Source organism: Pyxicephalus adspersus, chromosome 5, assembly GCF_032062135.1.
Source record: "Pyxicephalus adspersus chromosome 5, UCB_Pads_2.0, whole genome shotgun sequence".
In the NCBI taxonomy this organism is placed as follows: domain Eukaryota; kingdom Metazoa; phylum Chordata; class Amphibia; order Anura; family Pyxicephalidae; genus Pyxicephalus; species Pyxicephalus adspersus.
Window position 1 is genome coordinate 113,268,183 of NC_092862.1, and position 13,299 is coordinate 113,281,481.

Consider the following 13,299-nt stretch of genomic DNA (forward strand, 5'->3'; position numbering starts at 1 on the left):
TTTATTGTGAATAGATGTTTAATGGATTTATATAGTAAGCAAATAAATTTAGTGGTAAATCAATGTGTGCCTTAAGGTGACCCTCCTATAGAACTCTCCCCTGGGAAGCAGCTTAAATCTTTGTTCTTTAATTTATATCATTATTAATTCAGATTAATAGAATTTACGCCTTTTTCCTTTGAAATGTATACAGACTGAAACAAAATGGTAAACAGACAGCCATTTTTTAGAAACTATGTTATTGTTTGGAACTTTATAAACCCAATTTCAGTTTGGGCTCAAGACAGAGATAGATCCCCCTCCCCCAGCAAAATAATAAATCTGCAAAGGCATCAACTGCCCAATTCAGTGCCTGTCCTCTTCCAGTTTTAATGATGTCTTTGTCCCCTTCCTTGGACTTATATGGGAATCCTGTAGAAAATGTCAGTTTCTCTGTGCAAACACCTATAAAATGGTAAAATAGTAATGTTCTTTAGAAACTTTGTGTTATATCAGATATGGGAACTAGACTGCTATGTGATATTTAAGTCCAAAACTTTAGAGATGGTAATCCATGTAGTTCAGAACAGTCCAGCTATTATGGCTTGTTGCACACAATTTGCCTCTGAATGTGCTTAGACCATTGATAATTCTTGCCTCTAATATTAGATCAAATCCCCCACAGCCATCTTTTTGAGTCATTGGAAGCCCAGCCTTAAATTAGCTGACTATTACATGTGAAACTGCAAAAGAGGAATGGTGGATTTTATTGAATGTATCACATGGAGCCATTGGAATGTTTATTCTGTCCATGTAGTGAGTGCAGTACCATCCTTTTAGCTAACAAAAAATGTGAATGTTTAATTTCTACGTAGAATTAAAATTTTCTAATTATCAGTTTTACAGTTTTACAAACATCCGTTTGTTGAATTCTTCATACACCCATGTTTACTTTCTTGAGATAATATTTGCAGCATTTCTTCTGATTTTACCACTGAACAAAGTATCCTTTTAAGTTATTGGTACATTAGTGTTTTTAATGTTTTATTTTGAATCTTCAGGATTTGGGTTTGGCCCAGGACTCTGCCACAAAAACTAAAACCCCAACACCACTGGGATCTCTGTCACATCAGGTATATAGACTTATGTGTTCCAAGGGCTATGCCCAGAAAGATTTCTCATCCGTCTTCCAGTTTTTACGTGAAGAAGAAAACTTGTGAACAACTTTTGAAGATCTAACACTATTTTTGAATCCATGTTAAACATATAGGCAAGGGGCAAAGTTAAAAAGGTGTATGTTTGTAAGGAATTCTTTGTAGAAGTGATTGTGGTCGCAGAAGAACCATCCTCATTGTCAAAAAAGTTGTTGGTAAAAGCAGAAAGGCAATTGTTACATTGCTCGTCAGAAATGCTCGGACACCACTACATGTCTTTACTCACTCTGAATTTTTTAAGGCCATTGTAGGCCTAATCTTTAGGTCATTAATCATTTTTTCAGTATTTTTTATATCTGTAATTGTCAATGCATCATAAAGTACTGAAGAGAAAGATACTTCTGTGACGCAGCAGGGAAGACCTATTTTATTAAGAGTAAAGCAGTACAAAGTGCTGTAGACCACAACAGACAATCAGATTTGAGAACTTTTGTGCGACGATTTCTGATTGGTTGTTATGGAATGCTGTACTATACATTGTTTTTTTGGAGTGCTTTATTAAATAGGCATGTAAAGTTTTTATCAGTCATGCTTTGGGCAATAAAGGATATTAATCTGTAGGCTACTGTGAAGAATTGATCCTGTACTGTTTCAGAATTTTCTGTTATCAAGATTAACACTTGTAGGTATCATCAATCATGTAAACCAATATTCATATTTTTTGAATTTATGTGAACCCTTAATAAAACATGGTAGCCACGCCTTTTTCCCAACAAGCATGTTTTATGGTATTATTTTTAGTTCAAGCGGCGTCTACTTTTTCATAGTCCAAGTCAAGTACTGTATAATACATTATTGTCTTTGGCTTGTTCCCCACACACAATTTCTGAATCCCTTTTAATTACCCATACACATTATTCCTGGTCCACTTATCACTACCTATTCTAGAATAGCATTTACCTTTCTGCGTGGCACATTCACACATCACATGCCATCTGTCTTTGAGGACTCTTCATACAAGTATCTCTTTTGTAATCTTTCTAAGGGTCCTGTACTTGGCATTGGGCTACAGAAGGTCGTATTTCTTGCAGTATTATCCCTTCCTTAGCTAGCATTTGTCTGACTAACAAAATCTGAGAACACTAATGTGCATCCGATGGGCTTTTCTGCCAGCCTGTCTCCACACTTGAAGATGGAAATCATCAATGCTCAAATGGAATGTCAGTGAATATCATTGTTGAAGTGAGGGTGTATTTATCTCACCTGGTCCTACCATTAAGCACCTGGGTGGCGAAAAAAGGTAAGGAGTTTCTTGTCAGACATAGGACCACATCTTCCTTGGCCACTGCTCCTAACAAAATAAAACATGTAGTGATGTTTTCACGAATGAAGTTTTCCTAAATGTCAACCAAGTCCAAAGAAGTATAGAAATTCAATTTTTATGGAAAACTCCCTCTTTTTCCATTGCTATTCCATCTTTACTTGTGAGTAAAAAAAAAAAAAGTGTCACAGGCAACATCATGGCTTACAGGAAAATATGATCCCTAATTTAAGGTAAGGCCACAGAAGCACTCTGTGACACTGTTAACGTTTAGTGAGCTAGCATACCACCTATTTGGACAACACCTTTCCAGGACTTCCACAGAAAAGTGAAATACTAAAGGTTATATTTTACTGGTAATTGCATTGGTACAGTAAGGTACAGCCATGATGTTTAGTTTTCATACCCAATCCTTCAATGTTTAATCATTTTATTAAAATAATGGTCATTGGTATAATCACAAGCTGCTAGGATCTCCCAGGAAGTTTAGTGCCAGATTCTGTAGATTCTTTGGTGGTCCGGGAATAAAAAAAAGTAAATAATAAATTCTAACCCTTGTGCAGATCCCATGCTACAGGAGTAGCTTTTATACAATGATTCCTACAAATGATTGTAACTCCCAAACATTCTCTGCTTCAACCCAAAATTTTAAATCCAGTGAGTGAAGAATTTGGTAAAGCTATTGCCCAGGACTGTTCTTTATAGTTATTTAAGACTGATGATGTAAAATCCAAGATAGCAGTTGTGGACTTTGAACCATCCCTGGTCAGGAGGCAACAGACCAAGGCAAGAAGGTTATGATTGTATATTTAAGGCTATCAAACTTGTGATGACTGGTACTCTAGCAAAATAGTCCTTTTTTTATTCTATTCAACGTATTTTACCACAAAGTGTTTAGTTTACAGGTAACCACATATGAATGGTATGCAAGAATCATGTTAAGTCCCACATGTTAAGTCCCAGCTCTGAAGTTGCAAGGAGCTTTCTTTTTTAATTGATAATACAGCATGTGGAGTAGTTTATTATTTATTTGTGACTCCATTAAAATTCTGTTCATGGAATGTAGAGTTGAATCCTGCATTCAAGTCCAGTTTTCCCAAAGGGTTGAAATGTGTGTTCAATACAAATTTGTATTTATAATGCAAGATGTGTGGAGTAGCTAATTAAAATATATTGCCGAAATCCACTTATTAACAACCATGTACCTCTTGCAGCAATGCAAGCATATATAATGTTTGCAATAAGTGTTTTTTTTTTTTTTTCTGAGTACATGACTAGAACTTTCAATGAATTATGGTCAATGTGGAAAAAATTAACTAGCCAATTGCTGTCCGCATCAGATTTGCTGCATGTTTTAAAAAGCAGTCATTTTATAAAACCTAAATTCATTTACATAGCACAACTGATCATTGCACTGTACTTGGCTTTTTCAGTTCCATATCCAGTCAGGTTTTATTCATTAGAATGTGTTAATGACCTATGACTATGGTAAGGAAATTTGATTGTGAGCCCCTTTGAGGAAGAATTAATGACATGTGACATGGACTGCGTAATATGTCAGCACTATATAAATGATGATAAATCATTGAAAGGAAATGCAAGCAAACTGGACAGTGTGTCTTAAAGTCTTATCTAAACTTTAGTCAGTTGGTTGCACTTAATTTCTGATAAATGTATGTGTCATAAAAGAATATTAAGGGCTTTTTCTAAGACAGAAGCTTTATCTCAGCATGAGGCTACGTTTTATAGTGAGACCTGTGTTCACAACCTGTCACCATGCATTTTGATTGGAATTTACCAAAGATTACCAAAAATTAAGGTTTTGCCGTTGGCACCCTAATTTTCATCGCAGTTGAGAGCAAGTGCACACTAAGCACAAGTGACAGACATGAAAGAATCTGGAGAGGTCTTTGTAAAAATGATGGTGCTTGAAACATCGTTCAACAAAACCTGTTTGGCCGTGGAACATTTATGGCCTGGGGGAATAAACTTCCATGTGCTAGCTAATGTTACACTGACTGCTGTTGGGTGTCGGGAGGAAATCCTTAGACCCGTTGTCAGACCTTACACATGTGCAGTGGGGCCTGTGTTCCTCTAGTGCAGTAAAATGACCCAACACGTGTGTCAAAGTGTAGAAGCAATTTTTGTATGGCAAAGGCATCCACTGACTGTCTCCCATGTTCCCTAAACTTGAATGCAATAGAGATCCACTGGAAAATGATGTTTCATTGCAATCGGTTCCGTTTTTTTTTTTTTGAACTGTGTACATAGAGTGAGTATAGCAAATATTTTTCCATCTGCAGGTGAAAGTAAAATCTAGTTAATTTGGAGTTTTAATGTGACGCATACTTGTCATAGATATTATGGGAAAAAATTGCAAGCTATTAAAAAGCTTTTAAAGAATTAAATAATTTATACAAAAACCAACAAAATACAATAAGACAATAAATTGTATTCATAAATATTCTATATTTGCTGTGGTTTGGGTGTGGGGTTTGTCAGTAAATATAATTACCAAACTTACAGATCGGTCTCCTAAATAGGATCTTGGTTTGTTCCTTCTCCAGTCATGCAGATGCTACGTGTGCTATTTAAAGTTAAAAAAAATAGTCCGTATCCCCACAGTATAACATATGATGGTTCTAAAGTAAATTAAATTATGCACATGGAAGAGATAACTATCTTTTTAAGGGTTCCTCTGGAAGCATTTAGAAAAACTTCAATCTTTCAGATGAATTTATTAGAATTCTTGCTGCATGCTATGATATTCTGACTTTTTTGGTGAACTATTCAACAGGCTTAGAGATATCTAGGGACGTCTGAACCTTGCACGTTTGTTTTATCATCCTTTTCATTTACACTCACATCTGTACTATCCTTTTAGTGTATTCTCTTATTTGTTCATTTTTTTGCCTTAGAACATGCTTTACTACAGATATCTCTGAAATTTTCCAGTAATATATTTTGCTATTTCAAACAGAAATTAAGTGAATTAAAGTGAATAATATCCTTAAATACAGTACATTTTTTTGCTAAAGCATTGTGTACCACAAACTATTTCCTATTAAAAAAAAAAATCGAATTTCAGTAATACTCCTGTCCGAATGCAATAGCTGCATTGCATTTTCTTCTAGGAATTTCCAGATTCTGACAAAAGTGGGGCATGCCTGAATTTTGTGTGTTGAAATAATCATTCGCAGTCTCTATTGGAAGCCTGTGTCACAAAGGTGATAAGTTAGAAACAGAATACAGAGAATTGTCACACAATACAGTAAATGCCAAAACAAGCATCTTCATTCCATGATTTCCAGGTAAATTTTTTTTTAAACCTGCAGATTTTATTTTTTTTTAATTACAGGAACATGTCAATGATATTTTAGTTCCTGGATTTTATGGTTTTATAATGCCCTAATGGTTCTCACCAACAGTTCTTTGTTCTTGTAATGTTTAAATAACAAATATATAAATTCTATCACTTTATTCATTTATCTTTTTTGTCACCTGCATCACCAAAAAATAATCAACTTAGCTGTTTGAAGAACTGCCAGCAGACTTAATATTTGACTTTTTATTCCCGCTTCCAGTATCCCGTCTCTCTGCTCCAGCAGGTAGGATGTTAGGGTGAAGTGTGGTTTTATTGGTCACTGCTCCCATTTGTTTGCCTGTAAAGTTTCACTTTGTGCCAGACATCAAAAGTACAGATTTTAATTAGGCTAGCAGATGAAGCCGCTCTGCTTTTTATTTTCCATGGCTATGTACTAGTTAATTTTACTGAGGACTACAAATAGTAAAATGTACCAATTAAGGACAAAATATACTTGTGAAATGTTCAAGAGTTAGATGTGTGCAATAAATATGACCAGACTATGTTAAATAAACATCTTACTGTTGTTTAACCGCCAACAATGACATTACAATATACTAACAAAGAACCCTTACTTGCCCTACTGGTAATTTATGGCTAATATTGGCTTCATTAAAGAAAAACACAAACATTTTACTATACTTTGCCAAAATATATTTGAAATCCCGAGCTGTTGAACAAGTTGGATTCAAGCCCAGACTGGCAGTTTTGACATGTGTGAGAGGTGCTGGTTTCTATGAGTGATTTTGAGGGTTTGTGTGAGCTTCTGCAGGCTACCCAGCCGAGTTTTAATGAAACAAAATTCCTTAGCACTGCAGTGGTAATGGGTTGGTTGTGATACCATATATATTTATCATTGCTGTACAAGGCTTGGCCAAGTATAGCCACCCATACAATGTAGGAAACTATTCAATTTCAGTGTGTCTGTTGGATAAACTTCGTTTTTGATAGAATTTGTCCTTTTGTTTTTTAGGCTGCATGGTGAGCTAGCACTCTTGCCTTGCAGCACTAGTGTCCCAGATTCAGATCTCTACCAGGACATATTCTGCGTGACGTTTATATGTTTTCCCTGTGTTTGCATTGGTTTCTTTCCAAACCTTAAAACATCCCAAAAATGAACTATATTAAGGCCATATTTTTGCACTCCTCTGAAGGGGCAGTTAGTGACATTGACATGATTATGGATTCTTTAAAGTGCTAGTTAATATTTTTGTGTTTTATAAATACCTATTATTGATTACATTATTCAATTTCTTGATTTTATCTCCCAGCTGTTGCAGGATGGCAAAATAGGAAGTTTATTGTCTTCTAATATTCCAATATCTTAATATAGTCTCAAAGAGTCATGTATTCATGCTTGTTTTATGCTTAATAAATGATTGACAGAGCCTGGATGGCCAGTACCAATCTAGTAGACCCTTTACAAGAGTTGCACGTTGTACAATGGAAAGGAATGCAACAAAGGTAGCAGATAAGGTAGATTATTCACTAGGTCAGCTAGGCAGGTGCCCATGGCCCAGTGGATACTGGGCCCTGCCAATAGGCCAATTAAACACTAAGATTACCACTGTCTCCTATAGAGAACAAGGCCCCAGAGACTGGTCACTAACTGAGATACTTTTAGTAATTGAAGGTAGCCATGGCTGGCTTTCTTCAACCCTGTGGGATTTTAACCTCTGTCAGACAGTTTTCACTTACTTCCAGCACCAGTGTTACTACAATTGAGCCAACAGCTACATCAACTGAAGCTTTATTTGAGACAACAACTGAACACTAATGTGAGATGCCCCCCTCCCCTCATTTTTATTTTAATGGAGCACCATGTAGTCCACCAATGCAAGCAATGATACTCATAAAGATTTTTAACTGTTGTCCCTAAAAATCTGGTAATTCTTAGGCTGGTCTTTCTCTAGTCTTCAGAAAAGTAAATTTTTTTTCTTGGCGTGTTGACATAAAAACCTAAGGTCCATAAGAATAGCCTGGTTCCAACTGTCCAGCAATAACATATTGGCTTTTTGATCCACCATGGCTTATATTACTGTACATAAAATGTAATACATTATATTGATCCATTGGGAGTAAGGTGCCAAAGACAGATCTGTATTTTAATGAACCAATAAAGGGTTATTTGTTCTTCATGTAAGGCTTTCCAAGCTTCACAAGGCATGTGAAAAGGAATTTCTGTGGAAGGTCAGAAGCTGCTGTGCAAATTTCACCCGAGCACTATTCTCATGTTAACTCATTAAAACATATCAAATAAGCAGCAAACCAGTTCAATCAGTAGAAATGCTACATAACAAAACACATCACAAAATGCTAAAAAAGTAGGGACAAGGCAGAACTGTAGAAAGTAATCCTAAAAAATATAAAAACATTTTCATATTTCTTTACAGCAATAAAAGTCTGGCAGCAGTTCTAACACCATGCCATTCTATCCAAATCTAAAAACAAATTTAGTTGTACTATATTGTTATAGTCTTTCTATCTATGCCACGAGGTAATATGGATCAGCCTTTGGTTCCCAAACAATGCTTTTTATATTTTTATTTGGTTTCATTAAAACATAAAGCAACATCAAATGTGCAATAACTTGTTAAGGTGAAAGTAAACTAAACTTCCGCAGATCCGTCAATCCCTCCGGAGGATTTCTGGATCAGGTCCATCGCCATCCAGTCATCCACCTTCGTCTAAAATTAGTGGAATAGCCTAGGGATGTCAACACTGCTTCTCCATAGATACAATCTAGTAAATGAGTGTCACTCTACCATAGGAAATGTGTTACAGGTAGACCCAGAGTTTAGGACATCCGACATACGGACAACTCCTAGATACAAACAGGGCTTTCCTGCTTGCTTGTGTGCAGGACAGAGGCTTGTTGGGGGGAGGAGGCAGTTTTCATGACTTGCAGAAGAAATCTTTTGCTAAACAAAGCTGAGGTTGTGGGTGATCTTAAGGGACGAACTGTTCTGCAACCTTTTGTAACTCTTTAATGACCAAGACAAACCCTGCATTTGCTTCTTTTTGCATATCAAACTGCAGCTTGCTCCAGAAGTTATTGAATGTCTAGGCTCCATAAAGTTTTCTTCTTTTTTTGCTTTGTGATTAAGTCACAATGAGGATTTTATACACTGACACCACACTGCATAATAATATGTTGAAACAAGCATCTGTCCTAATTGCATTTATTAAAATAATGTACCTTTTCTGACTTACATACAAATTCAACTTAAGAACAACCCTACAGCCCCTATCTTGTATGTAACCCGGGGACTACCTGTATTTAAAAACGAAAATATGAAAAAGAAAATTGTTGCAGCCACCTCATCTCAGGACTTTGAAGCTGCAATATAGTGTACTTGTATTTGTGCCATAATTAGCCTGATTAATGAGCTTTAATCATTAACATTACTGTTTACACTGCTTTCTAAAAAAGAAGACGATAAGGTATGAAACATTAGTCATACAATCACTGTGTTGTTAGTAAACTTTTCCATTAATAGGAGTTTTGTCTTTTTATTTACATGCTCGTTGGCCCAATTGCTATTGTGGAATACTATGGCTATTACAGAATTTTGCAAACGTAAGTACAACCCATGACCTAAACCATCTCCTGTAAGTGGTACCCATCTGGAAAAAGTTACTTGGCAGTTCTTCAAGATCTTCAGGGCCTCATAACTGGGCACTTGATCCCTTTTCAGGTTGCATTAAACCTTGGCACACATGAACAACTTTGATTCCGATCACTCTACCCCTGCTCCTCTGCAGGGAAACTCAGTGAATGCTTATCTCTGGGGTCAATGAGTTATGGGTCATTATAGAGGCGTTACCAAACAGAGCTGATGTAGAGACCCTGATAACCAATTTGAACGCCATTCATCAGGTGGCCATAAATGAAGTAAAACTGCATCATAACCAAACTCACAGAGAAAGCTGAGGGGTTGGAGATGGAAACATCCAGCTAGAGAGGAATAGAGACTTTACGTACCCACAGCTTGTGTAGCCTCCACTCTAAATGGATTACTTTGAAAATTGGTAATGTAAGAACAATATTCATTTACATGGTGTCCCCGAAGACTTTGTAGCAGACTCCCTGTATGATGCTATTATATGCATCTTTAACCAGCTCCTGAGAGACGTCTTGACTTGAACAAAACAGAGTACATGGTACATTGGGCCCATGCTCTATGGATCCAGAGAGGCCTCGGGATGTTCTTTGCAGAGTCAAATACCACAACATTAAAGAGGCCATCTTGAGAGCAGCTTGTGAAAAAAGCCCAGTGGATCTCAACAAGATCAAAGTCAAACTACTTCTTAACATATATTGCAAATTTTCTATATGAATTCCTAGTACTAGTTGGTCTCATCCCTGTCCTTCTTATCCCTTAGTTACCTTTGCATTCTCTTAACCCTCTGGTACTCCCTTCTCATAAATTGTGTAAAATAGATTACCTAAAGTGCAATCAAGATGCATCCAAAGGTCTAACGGATTAATTAACCACCTCTAATAATAAGATATATACAAATAAAAACAAATATTTTCATAATTTAATAAAATAATAAAATAAAAGTATACCTTCTCATCATAAATCAAATATTCTTGAAAAGCTTTGGTTTGCCCAAAATAAAGGTAAAGAACTTTTATTCTATTAACTTTTCGATTAGCAACTTGCTAATAACAGAAAACTATTGTGGAAGCCTTCTGATATGTTGGGGGCTGCACTTGAGGCAGTTCTACACGTCTTCATCCAGACATTAGTGGAACATCAGGTAAAATATTTCTTTCAGTATATTGAATTCAGCTTATGGTCAAAAGTGCTATAATTTGGATCTTCCTGGCCATCTTCTTCATACAATGATTGTTTGTCCTGGTATTCCCCAAGGTATATTTGGGAAGCCAGATTTTCTACAGCTCTCCTAACAATAACCCCAAACAACCAAATACATGGCTGTGTGCACAGCTGTCCATGAGGAATACAGAATACCTGACCCCTTCTATGCTAATATGTAAGACAAACCCATTCATTTTTACATTATTAGAAGAAATAACACTTAAATACCTTCTAATTCAGAACCTAATGCTACATTTTTTTGACTGAGACCATTTCTCCAGTCATTAGGTCACAGTGCTAGTACTACAAATTACACTTGATATGTTTCCTAAGAACTGACATTGCCTCTAGATATATAAAATCTAAAGAACATGAAATCAGTGCTCAGCCCTGTTGTCCCTATAGGGCATCAATCAGAAAATATTTGTAAAGATTTCAGAATAACTAGGGACAAGGTTAGCTCCTAATTAAATCAGATAGGGACCTAATTATAGACTTTGCAAGGAAACCAGCACACCTTCTACCAGGCAGTTTCCCTGCTGGGACAAAGGAGGAAAAAAACCCACTGAAGCAGAAAGAAGACACAGACAGCAATAGGATGGGATATATAAGCTTCCTGTGGTAAAATTAAAGCTTCCCCAGTTGCTTGTAGTTAATACCATGGCTGGAAGGCAGAAGACTATCCTTTGCCTGACATGAAGTGAAAACAAGTCTTTATGAGAGAACTCTGGACACATCTCCTGTCCTGCAGCTAGCCAGTTCTTCAGCCTGAAGCAAAAAGGAGAATAGCAGACATCACGCCTAAAAGTAAAAGGATAATTAGCCTTAGTTATGAAAATACACAGCGACAAATCTTCTTAAAGACTTCCTCAGTGGGGAAATCACCTCTGAATAGCAGAAGGAAAGAGATCAAGAGAAGTGCATTACCACATGAGAAAGGGACATTTTATGAAAGCAGGAAAGTAATAGGGGTAATCTCAGTTAAATCATGGATTATGTAATTGTAATTTGTGTTAACTGTTTATGAAATTGGCCTACAAGTTTCTCAGCTATTAGTGAATTATATACAGACATTTTTCTTTTAGGGAAGCAAATTATAGGCAATGGTACTGTTGGGTGCTACAATCCATTAAAAAATATTAACTGTGATTTAAATATGTAACTTGTATGTAATAAATGTAAATTTACATGAATATCTTTGTATCAAGGTTTTTGCAATGGACAAATACATATTTACAGGCCTGATGTATGTACGGTATGTATACTGCATACAGCATTTCAAACAATGCAGTTCCTGTTCTCCAGTAATGGCTAATTTAACTTAAAGAGGAGCTAAACCCAAACGTCCCATGTCATCCTGGCATCTGTCTACAAGCCGGCGTGCCGGGTGCCACCATCTTCCTCTCTTCTTCCTGGTTCTCCATTCCAGGTCTCCCTACCCAGGCGTGAGATGGGGTGACGTAGGATGGAAAAAAATACTTGCCAATCTCACTGCGCATGCGTGAGATCAGCAAATGTTTCTTTTCCCATGAAAAGGCTCCTTCTGCGCATACCCAAGATGCTCAGGCATGCGCAGAAGAAGCACCCAAGAGGCTTTGCGTTCCTAGGTGGTCGAGAATAAGGGGGCAGTGCTGCATCCTTGTTTTTTTTGTTTTTTTTTAAATACTGAATTTTTACTTAACCTAAAAGGGTTGTCTACCCTTTTATGTAAAGTAAACTTTCTGAGTTTAGGTACACTTTAAAATGTAATTGGCAACATTGTAAAATGTATGTCTAAAGAAAGATGTGTTGTGTAAAGCAACCATTCAATTTGATTGCTATTTTTTTTGCTTTTAATCAAAAGGAAAAGTCTACTTACAAATGTTTCACTCTAATTAGAAGAATGTGTAAATCTTAGAATAAAGTTGTGTGAAAATATAAATACGCCCATGAAAGTGTAAGTAAACCCTTACAAGCTCCCTTTATTTGCTCTTTTTTGGTTTGTTAAATATACCATTAATAACATTTTATAATAAAAAAACCATCATGTTGATATGCTCAGAAATCCATCCAATGCTGTGACCTGCACTCTACATTCCTGTCTCAAACATTATATGGTCTTCCCAGTTTTCCCCTATGAACTACAAAAAAAACGTTTTTTCTATGTTATGAAGACGAAGATGAAAAGTGTTACTAAAAGGATCATCAGAACATAAACAAAAATAAAACTTTTAAAAGAAAACAAATGCTGCCACCACATTTATTCTTGTTTTTTGTTTTAGATTATCATTAGATTTTCTTTCTTCACAATTTTGCACATCAGCCGCAATAATACGCCTTAAAAAATAAAATATTTACTAAATCCTACTAGTATTTTCTGAGACAATGAGAATCAAAGTAGTTTTACTACTTTTAACAGATGGGGCCAATATTCCTAAAAGTCACAGCAAAATTATTATTGATTGGCATTCTACGTAATGGTTCTAAAGCTAACCTATGCTTACAAAAATATGCAGGTAGCTTTCCTTTGTGCAAAATACTAACAGGCTGCACTAATAAAGCGCCCCCAGAACAGATATGCACTTATGAAGTTCTAAATGCATTCTGATTTCTCCTGCATCATTATTTGTTTGACATAATTTAAACAGTATTTAATCCAAGACAGCCAGGCAA

General features: G+C 36.1%; 1 protein-coding gene across 1 annotated transcript in view; it reads left to right on the forward strand.

The window, feature by feature from the left end:
• HIBADH (3-hydroxyisobutyrate dehydrogenase) overlaps positions 1 to 1,909 on the forward strand; it is a 67,600-nt gene extending 65,691 nt beyond the window's left edge. Inside the window, exon 8 of the mRNA XM_072412482.1 lies at positions 1,041 to 1,909. Within this exon, the coding sequence (XP_072268583.1) occupies positions 1,041 to 1,199 (159 nt within the window). The 3' untranslated portion in view covers positions 1,200 to 1,909. The remainder of the gene's footprint in view (positions 1 to 1,040) is intronic.
• The last annotated feature ends 11,390 nt before the right edge of the window (positions 1,910 to 13,299 follow it).